This window comes from Physella acuta, unplaced genomic scaffold, assembly GCF_028476545.2.
Source record: "Physella acuta isolate Inbredline_101_S28 unplaced genomic scaffold, ASM2847654v3 ptg001661l, whole genome shotgun sequence".
NCBI lineage: Eukaryota > Metazoa > Mollusca > Gastropoda > Physidae > Physella > Physella acuta.
Genome location: NW_026733174.1, coordinates 138,730 through 164,413, shown reverse-complemented (window position 1 = coordinate 164,413; position 25,684 = coordinate 138,730). Strand labels below are relative to the sequence as shown.

The 25,684-nt window shown below is 36.1% G+C and overlaps 1 protein-coding gene across 3 annotated transcripts; it reads left to right on the top strand.

Annotated features, from left to right (window-relative positions):
- The first annotated feature begins 7,215 nt into the window (after positions 1-7,215).
- On the top strand, positions 7,216-24,830 carry LOC131929672 (protein scribble homolog). 3 transcript variants are annotated; one of them, XM_059285996.1, is made up of 6 exons: positions 7,216-7,366; positions 15,841-16,246; positions 16,653-16,775; positions 20,625-20,828; positions 22,659-22,846; positions 23,541-24,830. In XM_059285996.1, the coding sequence occupies exons 2-6, from the start codon at positions 16,103-16,105 to the stop codon at positions 24,238-24,240; spliced, it is 1,359 nt and encodes a 452-aa protein (XP_059141979.1). In that variant the 5' UTR covers positions 7,216-7,366; positions 15,841-16,102; the 3' UTR covers positions 24,241-24,830. The 3 variants fall into 3 exon arrangements, with proteins under 3 accessions (XP_059141979.1, XP_059141980.1, XP_059141978.1); XM_059285997.1 differs by lacking the exon at positions 7,216-7,366 and adding an exon at positions 7,373-7,911 and having other exon boundaries at positions 16,043-16,246; XM_059285995.1 differs by lacking the exon at positions 7,216-7,366 and adding an exon at positions 7,373-7,911.
- The last annotated feature ends 854 nt before the right edge of the window (positions 24,831-25,684 follow it).

The following is a 25,684-nucleotide window of genomic DNA, read 5'->3' as shown; positions in this document are numbered from 1 at the left end:
TTTCACATGTAAGTAAAAGATCTAATTCTTTGCCTTCTATCAAGTTTTGAGTAATTTCCGTTGACCGGAAGTATTAATTTACGCTATTTCCGAATTCTCAAAAAAAAGCGCATGTGAATTTATAAAGTAATAATAATATTCCGCACTATTATGCACATTTTATTTGGAGGTTCACTTGGTGTGCAGTTCTTTTTTTTACGAGATTTTATCCTATTTTAAAAAGTTAAAGTAATTAAAAATGGATTAAAAATCATGTCTATATCCCGAGTTGCCATCCCCCGTAGTGTTATAAATTATTATGAATATTCGAGAAAATTTAGGGGAGATCACTCCCGGTTTATTATATTAGGCTATAATGTGCCTGTTACCTTTGAACAATACATATGTGATGTGATCCTTTACGTGTTTTACGTTCACGTAAAGTTAGACATGTTAGATAAATTACCCGGACATGCGCAAACAGTGTTCTACTAGGCCGATAAATCCTATTGACATGCAGTAATACAAGCCCAATTTTTTGGGTGATAAGCAGGACATGCCAGCTAAGCCAGTAATTACAATCAAAGGATTTACTCATCTTACCCGATTTTCATCAAAGTATACCCACCGTATTGCTTAAACTAGCCACTTACCCGTTTTAATTTAATTCTCGAATTTTTGAATATTTTCCCATAATCTTAATCCCCCATAATTAATTCATGCTGCTTCAATGATACTCAACAGAATGTCGTTGTTCGATACATTATTATCCTGATAATTGTAATTATATGCGCTTTGATTAAAGTGCTTGTACTCAATGCTTAATTTAAGCGTTTCCTACACTTTAAAAAGACTCAAATTTCAGTCTTGTCCATATCATTATGTCACGCATTACCTCACAACATTTTGGTTTTACAAGGAGGTCGATGTATATGCTGCTATAGTCCATTTTCATACTGCCTGTTGGTGTCATTTGTTGGTTTCACCAAGTGGCGACTTTGCAAACACACATACATACATACGCACACACACACACACACACAAACACACACACACATATATATATATATATATATATATATATATATATATATATATATATATATATATATATATATATATATATATATAAGCCCTCAAAATGGTGCCAGAGTTTCTTCCAGGCATCTCTTCGGGGGGCCTAGCCCCCCCCCCCCCCCCCCGAATTTTTTTTACCGCCCCCCCCCCCCCCGACCGAAATGAAATTTATATAATTTATATAGAAAATATAATATACTTTTAGCAGTGTCCGCCCCCCCCCCCCGAAGAAAGTCTACCGCCCCCCCCACGAAAATTTCAAGTGCCCCCCCCCCCCGGAGAAAAAAGTCTGGAAGAAACACTGAATGGTGCTCTTCAGACGAATAACTTGTAGTAAAGTTTTAGCCAGATATCCTAGCGAGTTTATTGCATCACACATAGAACAAAAAGTCTAGCACCTAAAGTGAAGCCACTCACCAAGAGAAAAAGTCTAGCGCCCTCACCACTTCTGAGCTTGTACATGCGTTTATTTCAATAGTGAGATTGCAAGCAGAGGCGTAGCGGGGGGGGGGGGTACATATGTCCCCGGGCGCCGACCTTAGGGGGCGCCAAAATGGGTTGGAAAAACAAATTGAAAGTATGGGGGTGCAAATTAAAAGTTTGAGAGGGGGGGGGGGGGGTGGGGTGCAAATCGAAAGTTTGAAGGGGGGTGCAAATTAAAAATTGAAAGGTTGTTCCCGAGAGGGGCGCCAAATTAAAAGTTTGTCCCCGGGCGCCGGGAAGTGTCGCTACGCCTCTGATTGCAGGTGTTGGCTTAAAGCTACTGCTCTGTTTTTTTCTTTGCTAAAGGAATAAATAAACACGTTTTACCTTCCTCAAAATAATGCGACAGGGTAAGCCACTAAGTGCAGGATAAATTTCCATTGATAATAGACAGATTATTACAAGAACAAAATAGGTTGGTTCTTTTAGAATGGAGTTATTGGTGGTTGATCTGGTAGGCTTCTCCTCTGGTATCCCCACAATTGTGGTCACAATTTAACTAGCATCGCAAAGAACATTAGCGTTAGGATTTGTATTTGAGCTGAGATATGGTTATTGACGGTACTAGGTATTCGATTCAACGTTTTTTTCCCACACTTACAAAAATTACCTTACAAAATGAAACTTTTATTAATTTTTCTGTTATGAGAAGTCATACTGAACGATAAATGTTCGGTGGTTATGGGCTTTCAAAAAGAGAATATTTTTTAAAACTCAGAATGCAAGTGTTAGCTAATTAACAGATGGGAAATCGATGAGCGGAAATTGATTTGAGTTTCATTGGTTTCTATCAGCCACATTAAAAAGAAAAACAAATCGAGCATGAGATCTGATAAGAAAAACAGCAGCGCCCACTTGAGTTATGTTTCATTGCAAGGCCGAGTGGTTTCCCCTTTAAACGAAGGGAGTTCATTTATCACCAATGTTCAATTATTTTAGACACTCCACATCACAGAGCAAGCTATAATCAGGTTCTTGATTTTTAAATAAGAAAACTCTAGCTCATAAGGCATGTTGGAAATCACTCAATCAATCATTTTTACGGGGAATAATAATAGAAAATCTATATATATAATTCTCTTCTGGGATCAGTTAGAAAACAAGCTGCAAGCGCGCCTTTGCAGTCCCCTCTCTTCCTCTCTATCACTATCACTACCACCCCCACCCCACCCCCACATGATCTGGTGAGCGGTGTTCACTCTGTTTACATTTTACAATCATAGAGACGGGTTTGGTGATGGCTATTAGGGGCAGATAATTGAGTTTGAAACGATTTTAAACTTAGAGGAGGTAACTAAGAGGAGGCTGCTTTCACGTGGGGGGGGGGGGGGGTTAGTGTTTTTAAGCAAATATTTTCAATGGCAGCATTGGTACTGTCGAATTCACAAATTATAAATTACTGAAAAGTAGAAAAAAAAACAACTAAATAGCGGCGTATGATACGCAGCGGGTCGGCTCGTTGTAAGTAAGTTAAAATAAACCGGGAGTGAGCTCCCCTAAACTTTCTCGTATATTCTTATATAAAATAACAGGGGATGGGAAGTCGGGCTATAGACATTATTTTTAATCCATTTTAAATACTTAAAGTTTTAAAAATAGAATAAAATCTCGTAGACAAATTAATTGCACACCAATTGAACGCCAAATAAAAAAGCGCATAATAGTGCGCAATATTATTAGTACTTTTAAAATTTACATTAGTTTTTTGAGAAATCGGAAGTAGCGTAAATTACTACTTCCAGTCAACGGAAATTACTCAAAATTTAACAGACGGTAGAGAATTAGATCTTTTACTTACATGTGAAATTTCATTTATCTATCTGAAATAGTACTCAAGTTATAGGCTTTTGAAAAATTCAAAGTAGGAAAAGTACCACTTCCGGTTATCTGAAATCGCTCAAAAGTTGATACGGATCTACGATTTTGATAAAATACTTATATATGAAATTTCATCAACCTAGCTGTAACGGTACTCAAGTTATCGTGTTTACACACGGACACACAGACAGACAGACAGACAGACACACAGACAGACACACAGACATACGGACAAGATTGCAAAATTATGTTTTTCCGTATCAGTGAGGTGTAAAACGTCGAGATTTGTAAAAATCTCGATTTTTTTTTTTTGCACGATTACAAGACTTTCTCTATACTTCGTATATACGAGAAAGTAAAAATGAACGAATCGATGTGGAGAATTAAATTAGTGGAGTGGTTTAAAAAATGTCTTTAAAATATACCATATAAATAAATAAATAAATATATTATATAAACTTCATAATATCAAGCTTTTTTCATGTTCACATAGACCTGAATGAAACTATATTATAGATAAACTGTATTTTAAAAAGATTTCTAGAGAAATCAATGCATTTTCTCTTAGGATTGATCACATTTTTTTTAATTAATTGTTTTTTTTTCAAACCCCGAGGATAAAAGGTAAACTAATTTGTGAACACTTTAACATGACAATAGCCACCCGTCAAATATCAGCGACCACGGGGCATAACTCCCAAACACAAAGCTGGTATTTTTTCTAAAGTATTGATCACTTTTGTTCACCTGACACCGTCCAGTTGTCGCTGCATTAATCAACTATAGTCAATCAGAAGTTTTTAAAAACAGAAAGATTAATGAACGAAGAGTAATATAAAACAATAGTAATGTAATAAATATTGATTATTTAAAGAATGTTTGTCTAACAACTACATTGGAGTGGCATTTGTCATTAAAAGAGTGTGTGGGTGTGGTTTGGCAGGGAGGGGTGAAGACGGGGTTCTGTTTCAGATAATTGATTTCAGATTGGGTTTCAACTCCTCCTATTTCTTTATTCCTGATCAGTGGATTGTACTCGAGAGGTCAGGTATTTTTACTTTCTCGTATATACGTAGTATAGAGAAAGTATTGTAATCGTGCAAAAAAAAAAAATCGAGATTTTTACAAATCTCGACGTTTTACACCTCACTGATACGGAAAAACATAATTTTGCAATCTTGTCCGTATGTCTGTGTGTGTGTGTGTCTGTGTGTCTGTCCGTGTGTAAACACGATAACTTGAGTACCGTTACAGCTAGGTTGATGAAATTTCATATATAAGTATTTTATCAAAATCGTAGATCCGTATCAACTTTTGAGCGATTTCCGATAACCGGAAGTGGTACTTTTCCTACTTTGAATTTTTCAAAAGCCTATAACTTGAGTACTATTTCAGATAGATAAATGAAATTTCACATGTAAGTAAAAGATCTAATTCTCTACCTTCTGTTAAATTTTGAGTAATTTCCGTTGACTGGAAGTAGTAATTTACGCTACTTCCGATTTCTCAAAAAACTAATGTAAATTTTTAAAGTACTAATAATATTGCGCACTATTATACGCGTTTTTATTCGGCGTTTTCTTGGTGCGCAATGTTTTTTTTATGAGATTCTATTCTATTTTTAAAAGTTTAAGTATTTAAAATGGATTAAAAATCATAACTATATCCCCAGTTACCATCCCCTGTTGTTTTATATAAGAATATTCGAGAAAGTTTAGGGGAGATCACTACCGGTTTATTTTAACTGCTAGAAGCTATATTAAACCGGACTTGGATATTTAATGGCAATTGTGCGCATTTTTTTTTTTAAATATCGTTTGCACATTGTAATGTATAGCACTGGTTCGCACATTTTTGTACTATACGAAAATCTATAGGCTACATTTTCGTTGCCTATTTATAAAGCTAGTACACTGGTACTACTGATAGGGTGGACTAGGGCTGTCAGGGCTCTTGTCAATGTAAAAGTAAATGTCAGACTGCTGTCAGAGTGGATGTCGTGACTGTTGATTGGACAGTTGTCACAATCTGGGTTGATGACAGAGCTGTGGATTGGACAGTTGTCACAATCTGGGTTGATGACAGAGCTGTGGATTGGACAGTTGTCACAATCTGGGTTGATGACAGAGCTGTGGATTGGACAGTTGTCACAATCTGGGTTGATGACAGAGCTGTGGATTGGACAGTTGTCACAATCTGGGTTGATGACAGAGCTGTGGATTGGACAGCTGTCACAATCTGGGGTGATGACAGGACTTTTGATTGGGCAGTTGTCACAATCTGGGGTGATGTTGATGTATCTGTTAAGTCAGTGTCAGGATGTTGTAAAAGTAATGTCAGGGTTGCTGTTAGAAATGATGTCAGTACTGATGTCAGTGCTGATGTCAGGGCTGTTGTCATTGTCAGGCGTGATGACACTCATTGCTGCTGACAGAGAACTTGGCAGGTCTGCAACTTGTTTTCCAAAACAAATCTATTCAATCGACAAACTCCCCCGTCTCCCCTCTAGCACACCTGCTCGTGAGTTGTATTTTATTCTCTGATTCCAACCATTTTTACTTGTGAAGTTGGACTCAATTTTCCGGGCCTATATTTAGTGTTGCAAATCATACTCAAACTCCCTTACACGGGCGTTCGTTGCTACTCGTGAAATAATTTTTTTTTAATTTCATCTTTCAACATTTGGGAAAAAATAGCCTACCATTTTTTAAAATTTATAGATCCTAGTCTAGCATCAGGTTTTGTCTTTACTGTCAATAAAATCTAGGCTAATTCAGTAACGAAAAAAAAACTATAGAGAAAAAACACGAAACAAGTCCAATTTATTAAAATAGTTGATTTAATAAACTTCACAAAATCGTTGTATTTTACAACATATAAATTATCCCTAAGGTGTTTGAATGTGGCGCGTACAATTCTGTATGGCTGAGGCCGTTTGTGTGACGTATTCATTGGCTGCTCACGTCACGTGTCGAAGGGAAGTATAGGATCAGATTTTCCGGATGAAATCATCATAAAAAGGATATTTGATTGGCGCTAAGGGTATTGTAAATGACTGGGCTATTGGCGTTACCTCTATTCATAGAATATCAATACACTAGTTCGCCCCACTCCAGTCACTGACTTATTGCTTTAGCCATGGGTAAACACAGCTGTGTGCCACTATATGGGGTTTTAACATCTTTTAATTTACGTAATTATTCACCCTTTAATTAAATAACTACGTTAATTATATATATATATATATATATATATATATATATATATATATATATATATATATATATATATATATATATATATATATATATATATATATATATATATAATTATGACATCTTCGACACATAAGTACACAATTTATATAAGTCTGTAGAAACAGTATTAAAAATATACTTATTAATAATATATCATATTTATAATCGTAGAAAGCGTCTTAATTTTTTATATATCTGTTGGGCGCAGGGCTAAAAATTATGAAAGAAGTGCTCAAAGTGAACTGGCCAAAGCTGGTGACTTAACCACGGCTGTGATATACGTTTTCGAAACTTTTGAAACCCCTGTCAAATTCCTTTAATTGTAACACTCAACAGGTCGTTTCGTTCAAGCACCCCCCACCCCCTCCTGCCACACCCTACACAACGTAGTGAAAACAGAACTTTCCACAGGTTGGCCACTTATTAAATATGTCAATAGCTACCAGAGAACCGCTCTCATGTCGGCACCGGCACTCTACAGTAGAGCTGTATAGGGGGTGTCAATTGTTTGTTTATAGTAAACGAACCGTCCCATGCAGAGACTGGGGTAGAGGCTACTGGAATCAAGTCGGTTCTGTTATTACAGGAAGGGACCTTACTCGAAACGTTAGCGGTTCTGGTGGTGTAGAGAGTATTGTTGAGTCCCCGCCACGCGGAACGCGAATCATAGCAGTCTTTTTGGCGTGGAGAGTTTGTTAACGTTTGAAGCCAGCGAAGGTGTAGGAATTCTCCAGCGATTGAGACGATAAAAGGTTGTGATTTCAAAGTCAATGTTTTTAATGTTCTTGGATTGCGCAGGTCGATTTGATTCCGTGCTGGATTTTTTTTCTAAGTAGGCCTAGACACCTCCCTGCTTTTAACACGACATTCTTTTATTCTTGGCAGGCAGCACTAGCGTAGAACTCGCGTGTTGTATATTCAATGGAACCGTTCTTTTAAAACCTCCAAACATACACTCGCAGGCACTGTCGGCGCTTTGATAGTTCCGTGTATTAAAGTTCAGATTTTTTACTGCTAGGATTTGGCGTAGCTGTTCAGTGTACAGTATTAAAACCTACGTGTTAAACTAACTGTTTACACATGCAACCAGGCTGAAGAGGAGATAATAAAAAATATAAGCTCCTGATTTGGCCTTCCAAGGTGGATTAAGCGTTAACTGGTTGACAGTTTGTTTGTCTTTTAGAGACGATAGTGTTTTATTCATTAGAAAAACAATATAGCAGTGGATAGACAAGGTGTTTTATTATAAACTAAACCAATGGAATTAGTCTAATAACTGGAGAAAAATGAATTTAAGGTAAGTGTAGAGGTAATAATATGGGCGAATATATATATATATATATATATATATATATATATATATATATATATATATATATATATATATATATATATATATATATATATATATATATTAGAGAGAGATATTGGTCGATATAAATATGCGCATTACAAATGTTAATTGTCAGTGACGTGTATTACTTCAACAAAAAGGAATATTATCCGGTCCAATGAAAATAGAATAAACATAACTAAACCCCAAAATAAAAAATTCTTTAAAATCATTTTAGGGACAGCACTAGAGCCGGCATTATATTTTTGTCCCGTTCTTAGGCTATACTGAAAATTAATATCAGGTGTATATTTTCATTGATCCGAAACATCTGATCGAACTGACCACGTCTGTCTGTGCTTTTCTGAATATTTTACATTACTGTATTATCACAAGTATCTTGAGTTAATCATCTCATCTTTTCCATTCGTGCCGAATACGGATGGGGCAGATGAAGTAGAGTTCATCTATTTCTATAGCCTCGCCATATATGGGGATAGCGTTGTCAGCACTATGCCTAGCCGCTTTTGTTTCCTTAAGGTGAGTCTGGTATTCATACAGAGTCAAGCTAGGGATCCGAACTCAAAACTTTCGTGTTAGCAGTCGGTAGCCCTACCACCCGACTAAGCCGTACCACATATCTTGAATGATTGGGCTCAATTCATACTGAAGATGGTCCGTAAAGTATGCCACTAAGATTAGGTAGTTTTTTAAAACACCCCCCTACTCACAATTCCTTAGACAAACTCCATAAAAATGTTCTAATTTATATTTTAAAGTTTTATTTTGAGATTTATAGACCTATCTATCCGCATCAAATAAATAAAGCAATGCGTGATGCCAGTTTTTGCTGACCTTTAAACGGAAACTATGATCTTAAAACAGCTCATATAATAAAAACCCATGGCTAGACTGTGTCCAGCTTTGGCATTTTAAAAAATACGGAATTTAAAAAAAAGTTGTTTTTTTTTTAAACCAGCGGGTTTAAACAAAGCGGATTGAAAACCATCCATTATAAATCTTTGTTTTTGTTGTTGACATTTTAAAAAATATTTAAGATTTTGTGCGGAAGTTAATTATCTTTTTCGTTTTTTTCCCCCACGAATCGATTAAAAATACTAAGCTTATAAGAAAACAAGAGATCTTATTTTTAACAGTGATTATGTAATAGACCCATTAGTGGTAGGATCGATGCTGGGGAAGGGTGTGAGTTAAAATTAAGAAGATTCACATTATGCCGAGAAAAACTGCAACTCGTTAAAATGCTCAGTTAAATGCTTTTTTTTTTAAATCCTTAATGTCCCCAGCAGTGTTTCATTCAGGCATCTCTGTGTGCACCCCCACCCCGAAAGTCATAACCCCCCCCCCCTCAAGCAAAATTTCTGAAAGAGACCCTGCTCGTTACGTACTAATCATTCGACACACAACATGGCTATGCTCATTGTTAAGTGATTTAAACAAATCAATTTTTAAATGTAAAAATGGTTAAAAATAGTTTTTAGAAATTATTAAAAAAACAAAACAAAAAAAACAATATATATTTAAAACAGTAGAAAGCCAACAATCACGTGCTGGTAATTTATAAATTTTTAACCAAGCACCGGAACAAACCCCGCCGACAAATATGGCGGTGTCATGGCGTAGCGTGATAGCAAGACAAATTATTTAACCAACTGAAGCAGGAAAATAAATCTAAAATTCCCGCTTCACGCCTCCTCAATCTGGAACTTTCTTTGTTCTCTTCTGATGGTGTTAAGAATGGCATGTGGAGCACGCATAGAACAAAACAATGCTTGAAACTTTAATTTATCCGCCGCCACTTGCTAAAAATGTTGAGAAGCCATGTAGAAAAGTACAAGTATACTGAGATTGTAGCTTTAGATATGAACCTTGCAGATGTATCATAATTTAACATAATATCGATCAAATATGCTAATAGAGAATTTGTTTTATATCATTGTAGACTTAGATCGTACGAATACTTTAAAGAATCGATATGACTGTATGGTACATTTTGGACATCAAAGACACAAATTGACATAAAGAGACATTTTTTTTCAATACTGGGTTGAAGTTTAATGTTAGTCTAGAAAAACAGCTTACGAAATTTTATTTTAAAACAGTGACTTATCAGAGGAGTGACTAAATGTAGGCCTACATGCAGTATTTACCTGCATTTAATCATTTAAATATAGTTGCATATTAATACCAAGGGGAAAGGGGTGGGGGGTGGGGGGCTTGTCTTAGTTACGTACACACATCTTTTGATATGACTGAAGCGTGTACACATTTTTTAAAAAGTCCATAAGACTAGCTTTTGCTACTTTCACACATTATATTGACTGTATGCCAATCAGGCTACTATAAAAGCTGGACTGTAAATTAACATCAAAGAAATGAAACAAAAACCTAAGTTTCTATCTTTCTTTTAGATTTTTGTGTATAAACAAATACCTTTCTGCAAATGACGGAGGTATTGTGTAATACAGTTTTTCTTGGAGTATATAATATCACATTCGTCTCAAAAGGTATTTAAAAACTTGAGTGGCTTTTACCGAGGTTTGCCTGTAATCAATGGATCAGAACGGTCTTTAGAACAACCGGGCACACACGCCGTTGGCAAAACGTTGAGTGTACGGGTAACTCCACTCTGATGACGTCACACTGCTATGGTGCTTATCAAAGCCTCGAGGTATAGGCTTTCAAAGCGAACCGTTTTAGGCTCAGTAATTTAAAACTTTTATTTCCTGGTCTAGAGCCTATACACGAAATCTTCTCGATAACATTCGAATGTACGTCTGGTAATTCGATATGATTCACTTTTTAATTTAAGGCTTGGTAATCCGATACGTTTAAAAATTATTTTTTTTAATGCAGGAGACTTAGGGTGATTGTCACTAGGAGTTGCGTACCTTGTTTTATTGTGTTACCGAGACTGGAGTATTTTATTATTCTTTTAATAGCCCCAACTTCAGCATACCATCATCGGTTTACATTGGACCTCATGTCGTGCAAAGGGACTCAGCCGTCCATTAAACAATGCTCGGCTTGAAGCAAAAGTCTCCAAATTAAGCAGCTCTCTCCCAGTGAGTCTTAGACTAGAGTTTAGGGGTGGGGTGAGGGGCGAGGAAAGTTTAACATTAATCTACAGTTTATGTAAAATAAAATCATGCAGATATAAATAAGCACATAATTACATCGTGAAATTAACTTCGCCTGATACAATTTAAAAAGAGGATCGTAGTATGTTGACTGTTCCATTGTCTGATTTTTTATTTTCTTGTTGTTAATAATTCCTTGGTAGTTTGAACTCTGTAGAATTATAGCTATGAACATTTGGGTTGAAATATTGGATATCTTTTACATGGAATGGAAGACTATACTAAGAATGTATTCTTGTATCTCTAGGCGTAGACTGTAACAAACAGTTTGGGAACCGCTAATGTCGGGCGTCTAATCTAGGTGCATGTGACTAATCACCGTTTTCTTCATTGCCAGCTAATCTAAACACGTTCTGGAATGTTCACATTTATATAAGCTTACATTCTAAACTCATACCTGAGTTATTAATTCACTTTGATAAGAAAAACAAATATTTACATTTATTTTAATTTACTTATGACCAACGTCACAAAAGCTACAAGAGCAATACATATATGTAAATCTAAAACTGTGAAATATTTTTTGGAACATGAACTTTTACTAGTTTACCTTACGTTAACCTTTTCTTTATGTAGGCCTCTTTTCTATTTTGGGAGGTTAAATTTCTTTTCTCGTTTCCATTTTACCCTCAATGCTTAGCCTTTCCCTATTGCTTAACTCAACTTGAACGATATATTTGATCAAGTCTCGACCCCAACGTCCTAAAAAACTTGGACAGAAGTTCATGAGACGAAAGTTTAGTGCTGACAGTGGGGCTGTAGAAGTGAAGTGTCCCAGCATGACCCAGCATGACCCGGTGACTGAAGTTGACAGGTCCCTCCAGTTTAAACGATCAATAAAACGTGCTTTACATTCGTGCTGGCATTGTTCGTTGGCATTCAAACGGTAGAACAATCGTATCTGTACCCGGTGAATTACTTCCCTTGATCGGGGAATTGTGTATTATAAATGTTAAATAAACAAACTTTGTTTATATTTTATGTAAAGACTGGTAAATCTATGTCGAGTAGGGCCTATACAGTAGCAGAGATAGAAAGGTGAATCGCGGGGTGGGTGGGTGAAAGTAGATACAAGGGAGGCGATTCTATGACAATTGGTCACCATATGTCACCGTGTGTCACCATCAAAAGACCTTAACGATTGTCCCGGCCTTGTCACCTTTCTACCTGTGAACACAGTGGGATGTCTTGGTCGGATGGTAGAGCGTACGTCTGCTAACCCACAAGTCTCGAGTTCGAATCCCTCGTTCGTATCAGTAAGTACTTCCCCGAGTCCACACAGCTCTGATGAGTACCTGACTCACGTTAAGGAAAGTAAAGGCGACGGGGTTCGTATTAGAATTTTAGTTTTTCAAAACTAAAGTCATATTAATACAAAACTAGCTCAGAATATGAAATGTCGACACTAAAATTTTAAAACATACCAGGCAACTAGGAGAGATTGTTCAAAACAGTGGCCTAATAGATGGAAAAAAATCGATTTTTATCATTTCTGTTTAGAAAAACAATATTAACACAAGAAAAACTTCGAACTAAAATGTTTAATTTGTAAGGGATATTGTTAAAACAAATAGCGATCTAGCACTCGGATATTCAACAAGCAGGGTGTCTTTAATCCCCCAACTTAAAGCTCTAAAGACTTGATCGATTCTAGCAGACAAAAAAAATACACAGAAAAATTATTCACGAGAACAAAATTCTATTTAAACAAAATAAATAAATAACGTTTCTATCTTAGGTCTTTTGTAGTAAAACCACGTGAAAACAAAGTGTCAAGAAACTTGGCAGTGAGAGATGATCGATTCTGGATGCTGGCATAAATTAAGAGCATCGTTCATTCTAAGGCAGCTGTCGTATTTGGTGAGGGGGGGGGTGGATTATTTTTGTTGACGCGAACGAAACACGTTTTATGTTTGGTGTACATTTCGCCGCCCGAGTAGCCATACGCATATAATAAAACAAATATAAAAACCTTTGTACTAATACGTTTCAAATGAACTGAAAATAAGAAACAAATTTGCTTTCTATAATAAAAGCTTTGGTCGCTAGAACGAAATAGAGTTTATATATAGAAAATATAATATATACTTTTACTACTGACCACCACCCCCTCCCAGAATATTTAGTCCCTTCCCCTGAAACTTTCAAGAGCCCATACCCTTTTCTCCTTCCGGGGAAAATAGTCTCAAAAAACACTGCCCAAAATACGCAAGACATCTCATGAACGACCACAACTTTTTTTTTTAAGAAAGCAAGTTTATTTTAGTTTCTTCATTACAAATCTTATATTTGGTTTATTCTCCACTTAAATAATTCGTTCTAAATAAAGTTGACACCACATAGGTTATGACTAAGACTATTTTGTGTGTGTGTTAAAGCCTGACCAGTAGCTTGCAATCTCTAAAAGACAGTCATCTACCGACGATCAGATAAAAAAATCACTCATCTGTGAAAAAAAGTTCACCGTCGAGGGGGCAGCTGATAGAGTGATTGCTAGTGTTTAATTAATCGAGCTATCCCCCCCCCCCCCCCCACTTAAAAAATATTGAATATAGCAATTTTTAAATTAAATTAAATGTCCTATTTAATGTTTTATATATATATATATATATATATATATATATATATATATATATATATATATATATATATATATATATATATATATATATATATATATATATATGCATTGCCATTGGACTCGAATGTAGCTGGAAAGTTCGAACGAAATCGCTGCATTTAAGTTGGGTCAAAACGAAGTTATAAGATTTGCCCACCGCATAAACAGACGCTGACGAACACATTTGTAAGAGAAACACGCATTATTTCGCTTCTCCCTCCACCCCCCCCCCCCCCCACCCCACACTTCATATTATTTAGTTTCTTGCAATATCAATAACAAATAATATAATGAGTTTCTACAAAAATTAGATAAAATACGTATAATACAGTTATTTTGATCATACGTGTTTTAATAAAATTTTCAAACACCATTTTACTGTTGGATCAAACCACAATAATTTCTCTACATTTGAGTAACCTGCAGTAATTGGTTATGTTGAATTGTTTTGCCTTTTTTCCCAAATAATTATTTTTTACCTAAATCATTTACAACGTCCGACTTGTTCAAAATGTCACGAAATACCAAACAATCAGATTTTTACAATCTGTTATTTTTTAAACGTATTTAAACTGTGTCCGAAATCCCGATTAAAACTTATCCATTTACTAAGTTTTCTGAAATTAGTTAAAAACTTGGCAAAACATTTGTTTTCCGTAATATTATCCCCCCAAGCAATAATTAGCAAATACTGACAATTGTTTTAATGAACCGCATCCCGGAGTTCATGAAATATGCAACACGCTTTTCTAAACTTTCGGTTTCAATGGAACCATAGTTGGCAATAGCTGACAAATACAAGGTAATTAATTCTTTAAATATTAAAGCGAAATCAAATATTGGCCCCAAGATAATGTTTTTATTGCTTTTCTCAGTTGTGACGTAGCCTGGGTTTCTTTCAAACATTTTGTGGTATGGTGAAGTGGTGGGGGGGGGGCACTTGAAACTATCGAGGAAGGGCTCGGACAATGGTTAAGAAGTATACATTTTCTATTTCAATTTAATGTTTTCTGTTTCGTCCTGGAGGGTGTGTGTGTGTGGGGGGGGGGGGGGGGGGGGCGGTGATTGTTACTTCACTCCCAGGAGAGCTGCCTGAAAGAAACACTGGTCTTAGCTCAGTACATTACAAATTGATCTAGAAAGTTTTGGTAGCCTGGATACAATAGATAACAACAGTTTTGTTTTACACCGACTAAAACATATTAAGCTATGATTTGTTTATTGATATTTTTACCACAAATATAATATATCTCTGGGTTAAATTTACAACAGCGAAGTTCTTTTAAGTAGGAAATCTTCAAGGGCTTTTAAAATAAAACGAGATTCATAAGTAATGTAGACTACAAGAGTTATTGTTCTTGGCTCCAGGAAAAAAATAAATCATCTCTTATTCAAGACATCGACCAAGCGAGAGGCAAATCGGGTACACTCCCCCAAAGCTTTGGGCTCAGTTTGCTTGTAAATTGATCATTCTGTTTTTTGGTTGCCTCCCTTGTTCGAGTAGGTTTGGAGAAGTTTTCTGGAGCCAAGGACAATAACTCGTGTTGTTTACATTGTACTGTGAACAAAAGCTCGTGAAATTGATCTGCGGCTTGTGAAAACAGCCCGCACTTTTTGAGGATAAAACTGGCAGGGGAAGACATTCAATATTACTACACATTTCGACTCTCTGGCCACTATACTTGTGATAATTTTATTTAATTTTATTTTCACTTGTGAGTTTTTTACTTGAGGTTATTTTATTTTTACTTGTGATTATTTTACTTGTGATTATTTCACTTGTGATTATTTTACTTGTGATTTAAAAAAAGTGTAATTGTTTTGCTAATCAGCTTTGTCTTGCGATTATTATAGTTGTGATATTTCCAAGTAATATGTCCTTATATTTTAATTGTGCGTATTTTACTTGTGATTTTTTTTCCTTACAGTTAATTAACAAAGGGATTATTTTTTCTTTATATATATCCTATTCAGAAATATTTAACTTATGATTAATTAGATAACGAATATTTTCATTTATTTATTTAGTTAAGATCTCTTCTTGATGCTTTCTAATTATATATATGATAATTTCATTATTAACATGTTATTTTTTTAACTTTTTAAAATCAGGAACAGAAGTAACAGATAAGCCGCGACCACTTATCTCCAACCTGAGTTGTATGTGACATGTAATATAAATGACACCTAGCCTTAAAGAAATGTGACAGTGTACGTTTCATAACGATCTCACATGGATATTTGCTAAATCAATACAACGACCAGGTTTTTTTCAACGTCAACAGTAAAAAGAAATATTACTATTTTAAAACAGTGACTTCTTGGATTATGATTCCAGTCTTGTATACTGAAAACTATTCCAGCATTTAAAGAAATGGCCCACGCTTTATCATTGCGTAATATACGCATGCGCATTGAGACTGAAGATCCTTTGTATTATGGGCAGAAGAAACTCAAGATGCAAGGTCGTGACCTAGTGAATTTACCTAAAGCAGTATTTAAAATCATGGAGCTTGAGGTAAACGGTTTAGATTTTTCTGAAGAAGACATGAGATTGAAACTTTAATTTTAATGTATTTAATGTTCATGTTGCCTAATAGCAACAGTATACTGTAAGAGATTAAAATCATGGAGCTTGCGGTAAACGGTTTAGATTTTTCTGAGGAAGACCAAAATCAAAACTTTTATTTTATTTAATGTTCATGTTACCAAAAACAGCAACATTATACATTTAGAGCTTAAAATAGTGGAGCTTGACGTAAATGGTTTATATTTTCTGAGGAAGACCTAAGATCGAAACTTAATTTTAATTTGTTTAACGTTCATGTTGCAAAATAGCAACAGTATACTGTGTGAGATAACAGAGATTATTTGAAGGTACAGACTAGACATTGCGATTGAAGATAATTTTGTTCTATGTACAGGTTCTAGACTTGAGTCCAGAGCGAGAAGCCTGTCTGGACTACAAGCTACAGATGTTACCAGCAGAGATAGGGAAGCTGCTGAATTTATCCACGCTTATACTGGACACCAACGAGCTACTGGTGGTAATGTTGCAATTTTCTAACCCACCGCTCAACACATTATTTGATACATAAGGTATAGGGGTCGGTTTCTACAGAAATACAAACATTGCAGTACCGAGAGCGATGTGGCTACACATTTGACCACTGAGAGCTGGCGTTTGTCGTACAATCTTGATTGCTCTCTTGGTAAACACCATTTTAAATTGAGAAAGTGCCCCCTGCGGCAGCCTCACTACTTCTTATCAACTTAAAAATACACCAGGCAATGCTTGCGGTTCTAATAATATAGTTAGTTATGTTAAAATAAGTATCGAGTGTTATTAGTAACATTAAAAGACAAAATATAATTATATTTTTATCTATTTTTTTTGCGTCAAGCTAAGTAATTATACGTATCGTAAAGGTAAGTAATTATATGTATCCTAAAGCTACGTAGTTATACGTATAGTAAAGCTACGTAATTATGCGTATCGTATAGCTACGTAATTATAATGTATCGTGAATGTAACCCGAGGACCTCACTTGTTTACTAATACATCAGTTTACATTTACAATATCATCACTTACTCGACGCTTTAGGCTTAGATGGCCTTTTGAAACCAGCATTTAGAGCTGGAAAGATTTCAATGGATCGTTATTAATCTGTTATATAAATAATTTTTAAAAAATCAAATAAATACTTTGTTATTCAAACTAATTTTAAAAATTCTATAAAAATATATTAGTTTGTACTGTATTGGTATAAAAATAGAGTTACTTCTAAGCCAACGCCTAGTAAGATGGCGTCTTAAGATCCTTTAATACCCATTCATCAAATGAATATCTATCTTTGTATTGACACAAAATGGCAAACAGTGAACAACATCAATTAGATAAACCAAGTCTAGATTGCTTAGCCATTTCCACATTGTAAGCAAACAATAATAAACAAGCAAACATTTGATACAGTAGTGGACACAAAGTTTGATTAGGATAAACCGTTTCTTTGACAAGGTATATTGACTTGACAAGGCAATCTGGACCAAGGTGTAGTGTCGCTGTGGAGACGTCCGTTTATTTACTAATAGACTGGAGTACAATTTCAGGATAAAATTTGATACATTCAAGGGTGACATTCACTCGCATGGGAAAGTATTGCCATATATATATATATAGGCCTATATATATATATATATATATATATATATATATATATATATATATATATATATATATTTATTTATTTATATATATATAAATATTAGGGCTTCAGCTAAAGACCGGGCACCGCCGGGTTTGTAAGCTAGTATATAATTTAAACATTCAATACGTTTTTGCAACGGGATCCTTTTGAAATTTTTTGTTGAGATTAAATATCAATTCCCTTCTGTTTATTTGAAAATACATTCAAGCAATACAACCACTCACATGTTTACACAGTAACACTAAGCCAAAGCTCTAGACCCTTCAAGTATTAACTGACATATCCAGTTGGGGCTTATCTTATTTTATTAAAAGCCATAAATTATCCCCCCCCCCGTATGCACATGTGAAGCAATAAAAGCCACGATCACACGTCAACACTCGGTGGATGGTTCTCAAGAAATGTCCCCAGCCACATAAAGTTCCTCATCGACTAGACATCTGATATGTGCAGTATTTTAAAAAATGTTTGCATTTTATTTTAGATATGACTTTTATTGCGCTTTTGGCGGTCGTTAAGGGCGTACCTTAAGAGAACGTTAAGCAATACGAATATTGAGGTAGTGTTTCCAGTGGTGTGAGAATGGTGTTTTCTGTTGTGTATACGATGATGATTTCAGTGGGTCTGATGGTGTTTTCAGTAGTGTACGGGTTTTTGGGGATCCGCTGTTGAAAGATTGGTTCTGTATCGGGTTGTCCCTGTGTGGCATGCGAGATTTTGGAGATCTTGTGTTGGGAAATTGGTTGTGTAGATATAGGGTTGTCATTCAGTTGCAGTGGCGTAGGCAGGGGGGGGGGGGGCGTTAGGGGGGTTCATAACCCCCCCATAGACCCCTCGGTATATATATATATATATATATATATATATATATATATATATATATATATATATATATATATATATAAGTATGGGGGGTGCAAATCTAAAGTTTGAGGGGGGGGGTGCAAATCGAAAGTTTGTCCCCGGGTAAAAATTGGACCCCCCCTTGAGACGATCCTAGTTTGTGTGGATCCTATGTTGAAAGATTGGTTGTGTAGATATAGGGTTGTCATTCAGTGGTGTGTGGGGTAATGTGGATCCAGTGGTTGTCAGATTCAATATGTAGATATAGGGTTGTCATTCAGTGGTGTGTTGACAGATTGGTTGTGTAGATATCGGGTGAGATCTAGTTGAAGGTTGCTAGACCTGACGGTCCTAGTTGAAAGTTCAACACCTGCATACACAGGATTAGGGGGATAAGATAACCACTGATGATAACACCTTATCGGAATTTTGTTACCTTACAGACTTAGAGTATCAATTCAAAATGTTGACATATGTGGTATATTATGAACTATTTGGTTACTGACCATATGGTTTTTACTTGACTAGCTTCACCCATCATTTACAACAGCCACACACGTTGAGACATTTGATTTTAACAATCGTATTGATGAGAAATATTTTCATTCAATAAAACATATTGATCCGTTTCATTTCCTTTGTCAATATAGAAAATATACACATGGTTTTAACTACTTAAACCAGATCAATATTTTTCAATATCGTGGCATCTCTGTTGCTATATGACAAGATGTATTTTATGTTTGTATGAACTGAAACTCGGCAAGTAGAGTACATTTTGAATAGAGAAACAACTCGGAATAAATAAAGTATTTTCATCTTCGTTGCACCTTGCCCTGCCAGCTAAGGTTTGGGTTATTGTATGAAACACTATAGAGCGAGCATTGTTAAGTTCACTGTTCAGCACACATAGTTGATGAAACCTGAATAATCGACCCGTTCACAACGTTGATCTGACGATTTCCATTGACAAAAACAGTAGCTTGTCTATGAGCCACATCATTCCATTTCCACACGGGCCTCCATTCTAAAAGTGCGAAATGTCCTATCATTTTGTACCTGCATCTCATAAAGTGGGACAAGTTCGATTGCAAGTCTTTAAAAAATAACATTGTTCCCGTCGGCAACTCAAAATCTCTGTGTTCACTAAAACCCAGACATGGAATTTTCTTTTCTAACCCCCCCCCCCCTCCCCCGCCTCCCACCCACACGCTGTCGGTCCAATTCAATTTCACACTGATCAATAACCATTAAATAACAATCGTATATGACGTAATAAAAATGTCCGCCTGGTAGGGCTTTCATATTCATCTGGTCAAGTGGTTCTATTCCCATGCCTCAGAACGTGATTAATTCTCACTCAACGGGAAACACAAAGAAGCTGGCTCTTTGACCTCAGCCGCTTTCATTTATCCTCACTTAAATCTTGTCTAAATAAAGAAAGCGCTGTTACTTTTTACAAGGAAGCAGCATTATATATATATATATATATATATATATATATATATATATATATATATATATATATATATATATATATATATATATATATATATACATATATATTTATATATATATACACACACATATATATATATATATATATATATATATATATATATATATATATATATATATATATATATATATAATATAAAGGCATAGGCTTTGGCTAATGTCTGATTACTTTAAACTTACAGTGTATTTCTTACATAGGCCGGCCACTTCACGAAGTGGCTACGACGCCCTGGCCAATGTTTATTGTAGTATACGGTGCGTTGGCATTTCATTGTAAGCAATTCATTTCTTGTTCCGGGTAGTAACGTCTGATGCTTGTCTTGCAGGTGCCAGTCGAGATCACGCTACTGGTGAACCTAGAGAGGCTCGCCCTCAGCAACAACCACCTCACAGAGCTGCCCAACGGGATAAAACGCTTGAAGAAGCTGACAAGTCTACACTTGGCCAACAACAAGTTCCAGTTGTTTCCCATGGAGGTCTGCGACATTACGTCCCTTGTTTTCCTGGATCTCAGCGACAACTTGTTGAAGGCAAGTGCTGTATTGTTGTGTTTCGGGTGATTCTTGTTTATGTGCACAATTTCCTGCTGCGTTTTTTTTTCTCCGGCCACAGTGCTGATGTTGTAAAATTGTCCCACTGTAAATAATTTTTTTTAGAAGGGGGGGGGGGATGGGGGGGGGGGGCAAATCTTTGAGGGGTAGGCACTGCCCTCTCCATCTCGGGACAAAATTGGGGAAAAATAATATATGGAATATATGTATATGTATATATATATATATATATATATATATATATATATATATATATATATATATATATATATACTTAATCAGTGTTAGCTTCCCCGAAAGTTTTAAGTGACCCCATCCCCTTTGGAGAAAAATATCTGGAAGAAGCCTTGATTTAAAGTGAAAGCGTGTGCTAAAAACTTAAAGCAATATAGTGAAGTATAGTGAAATTATAAAATAACATTACAGCGAGTAAAATTTTCTAGGGCAATATCCAGGATTATTGCAACAATACCACACACACACACAAAACAACCCACTATGGAAATGCAGTTTACGCATTATTATCTTGATTAAAACCATTGAGTTAAATCATGCCTATATCCGTGGTCTAATGCGGGAACTTTGCTAGTTTCTGCATGCTCTTTTAGTCTTCGCGCCTCCACCGCGCCCCAATGATACAATGAACAAAATAACAGCGGGAGCTCCAGTATCCAACCAAGCGTAAAATTAACATGCCAGGGGGAACAATCGAGTTGAGAGGCAGGACCCTCGAATAAAGAAGATTAGAGTGAATGCCCGCCTTTCTTTACAAAGGGCTGGCGCTTCCGAGTTATTCTTTTCATCTGTAATTGTTTTTTTTTACCAATCAATAGAAGATTTGAATTATTGTTTCATTCTGTTCCGATGATGAGAATTGTGTGGGGGAAACTTCGGTGGGTGAAGAGTAGGACAATTATATCCAATAAAATATTTTAATAAATAATAAAAATTGACCTTTATGTTTTGTAGCGGATAGTAAATCCTAGAACAACATCTATAGTACTGTATTATTATGGATCAAATATTGTAATTAGAACAACGTTGTATTATTTACAGCTAAACAGGTTTCTAAAAAAAAATAATTATACACTAATGTTTAGAATGTATTATTTCACATTATACAAAACCATTGTTAAATAGACAGTTTTATTTTTTTTTACGTAAAAACGGCAATAGTAATACTGCCATTCAGTACCCAATAAAATTCTACAAATATTAATTACAAAGGCTTTCTTCATTAAAACAAAGAAAGAGGAAAAGCCATTGAGTGTAGAGTTACCTTGGTCAAGTTCAGAGTGTCACGGGTTGCTTGTGTCTTGGCGTGATCTTTCAGCAGACGTCCCCTAGCTACGTCACAACAACAAAATACAGCTTTTCTAGTGTTCAAAACATAGTAGTGACTGTGTGCTCTAACTAATTTAAAAAATAAATTCATATTCGAATGACTAAGCACGCAGAATAATACCATAAATAATATTTGATTGAGTTATTGAAGTCGAATTAAAACATGAAGGAAAATATTTTCTTGAAAATATAATTCACGTATCACCTTCTATATTTAGACAAAAATTTATTTAATGGAGCGAGAAAACATTATTTAAATTAACAATCGCTTAACTATCAAAAGAATATCAAAACCCATAAAAGTTTCTTAGAATGATTCAATTTTATGTTAAGTAGATTCTGTACAAAATAGCAAAATCCAGTCAACGAAGTAGGGCTAATCTTTAGTTCCGGTGTACTTGTCCAATTATTTGAATGCATGCCATACCATCAGTTATAACTTTACATTTTTCAACATCCACACAGCTCCTACCCAAAAGGATCAGCAAGTTGAAGAACCTGGAGACGCTTCTGTTGTTCATCAACCAGCTGACCAAGCTGCCGGACACCATCGTCCAGATGACTGAGCTCAGGTGCCTCTGGCTGGGCAACAACCAGATCCGTGCCCTACCCAAAGGGTTTGGGTACCTGACCAAGCTAGACTGGGGAGAAAGGTGGGTCCTGTTTTACAGTGTTGTGTTTGCTCGAGAACTTCTAGTAGGATGGAGATTCGATAGGAAATTTGGGGTGGATTGATACACAGTTCATAAAAGCAACGCAAGAAAAAGCTAAATTAATTCGCGTAGAAATGTGGCTATTTGAAACAATTTTAAATATAGTAGCAAAAAAAGCAGAAGTCGAGGAAAAAGTACTGTTAATTAAAGCAAGAAGAAGTGCATCACCCAACACTTGTCGACGGGTGTAACTTGGGGAGAACAGGTGGGGAGGCCGCTCCGAGCGCCACCCCTAAAGGGCGCCAAACGTCATTCCAAGTTGCATTTCTAAATTATACACAGTAAAAGTAAGAACAAAGCTTTAAAGAATGATGTAGCCTATCAAAAAGAAAGAAAAAATGTAAATGTTTACTTTTGAAAAATTGCTTTATTATTTGTTTTCCTTTTTCCCGTCACTGTTCTTGGCTTGATCTGAGTTCATTTCTATGGCTGTTCCACTTTACCAATTCGAGTCACAGAAAGACTAACTTAGGCAATTAGCGTATAAAATTAGTTTTAATTAAACAGTTACAGAATCATAAAAAAAAGTAATACCCTACAAAAAAATCGGTGAAAAAAACATAAGGCAAAACTTATCATGACTTGGCCATCACCATTTACGCAAAAGTTTATAACAATGTTCTATCATTTTCAGATACACATCTTCAACGCTTGATGGGAATCCATTGACTAACCCTCCCCTTGAAATATGCCGACAAGGTCCCTTTGCAATAGAAACTTACCAAGGAGTTGGTCCCAACATTGACGCCCAAAAAGAAGCCGAGAAAGATGCCAGTTCTAAAGGACGAGGCAGAAACAGAGCATCATCTGACGCGGCTAAAAGTCTTCAGAGCTCAGAAAGTGATAAAAGTAGAGGATCCATTGATGCTACGGCTTTCAGGCGAGGTAGGGCGCCATCGGACGCCGCTAAAACTCTCCAGGGTTCGGAAAGCGAAAAGGGCCGGGGGTCTATTGACGCTTCCACCTTCAAGAGAGGCAGGGCGCCATCCGACGCCGCTAAAACTCTTCAGGGTTCGGAAAGCGAAAAGGGCCGGGGGTCTATTGACGCCTCCACTTTCAAACGAGGTAGGGCGCCCTCGGACGCCGCTAAAACTCTTCAGGGTTCGGAAAATGAAAAGGGCAGGGGGTCTATTGATGCCTCGACTTTCAAACGGGGCAGGGCTCCCTCTGACGCAAGCAAATCTTTGACAACACCAGAAAAAAACGTTAAAGTCAACCAGAATATCGACACGATCAAACCCAAAGTGTTGCCGCAGATTGGGAACGATCATAGGAGATCCTCCACGAAAGCTTTGGAAGGAAAGGAAAACACACCCAAAATAGGGAAAAACTGATTTGTCTGAAATGGACAAAATCTAGGCACACAAGCACAGGGCCACAATTTTGTTTTAAAACAGGACAAAAACTGATAAATGCTGTTGATTTTTGTTGTCATACACGCACCTACATAGCTACAAGTCCAAAAAAAGTCACACCAAATAAACTGAATCCTAACCAAACGACTGGCAAGCTATAATGTAGCTAAAGCCAATCGGTAAATTTTCATGGTCCTATTTTTATGCTGCAAATTTTTATTTTGATCTAACTGGATTCAAATTATTTTTAAGACTATTTATGTTAACCTGGAGAAATAAATAAAATAAAAAAACCAATAATGATGAGCCGTAATTGGGGCAGATTAACATTATAACAACGATGTAGTCTAGCATAAAGTGGCTGCCCTTTGGTGAGTCTTTCCCACTGTGTTATCTAACAACGTACAAGACAGTAAACATATTTCTCTCACAGAACTCAGCTTCATTTCCAGAAAAAGCTACTGTCTCTAGAATATAATAACTGGCCTGTCCATGTCATTTTATTTATTCCATTGTGATATTTATATTGATTATATATGTTTATATAAAATAAATGCTTAATGCTTATGATAAAAAGGATTGAGTTGGATTTTTAAAAGTTAAAATGCTATAACTATATTTCAAAACCATTAAAGAAAAAACTCAGTCTGAGTATTAATGATAAATCTGAACATTGTATAACACAAAAAGGGAAACGTTTAACCCAACACATAGCACACTTAGCGTTACATATCAAATTTACAGACCACCACCCTTCAGCTTCACAGGGTGGGGCTGGCGAAGTGTTCCGCGCCGGGGACACCATAATGGGGGTGACACCGAACGGACAGATTGTAAAGTAAAAATAAACAACGTATAATTCAGTTAAAAGAATTAATTACGAAGGGGGTTGACACCAAACTAAAAATGATAAATTGTTGACACCCCTAGTTATGGCACCGGTGCTACCTGACCTTGTGACGCCACTGCCACGTCATCAAATGTACTACATGTAGAATGTCTAGGAAACCTTCTCCCATTAAAGAGACACAATCTCCTATACAACAAAACATTAAAGGGGCGCAATCTCCTCTACAACAAAACATTAAAGGGGTACAATCTCCTCACAACAAAACATTAAAGGGGCACAATCTCTCTACAACAAAACATTAAAGGGGTACAATCTCCTCACAACAAACAATTAAAGGGGCACAATCTCCTCTACAACAAAACATTAAAGGGGCGCAATCTCCTCTACAACAAAACATTAAAGGGGTACAATCTCCTCACAACAAAACATTAAAGGGGCACAATCTCCTCACAACAAAACATTAAGGGGCGCAATCTCCTCACAACAAAACATTAAAGGGGCGCAATCTCCTCACAACAAAACATTAAAGGGCATAATCCTCCCAAACTAAAACTTACGGCGCACACTCTGGTG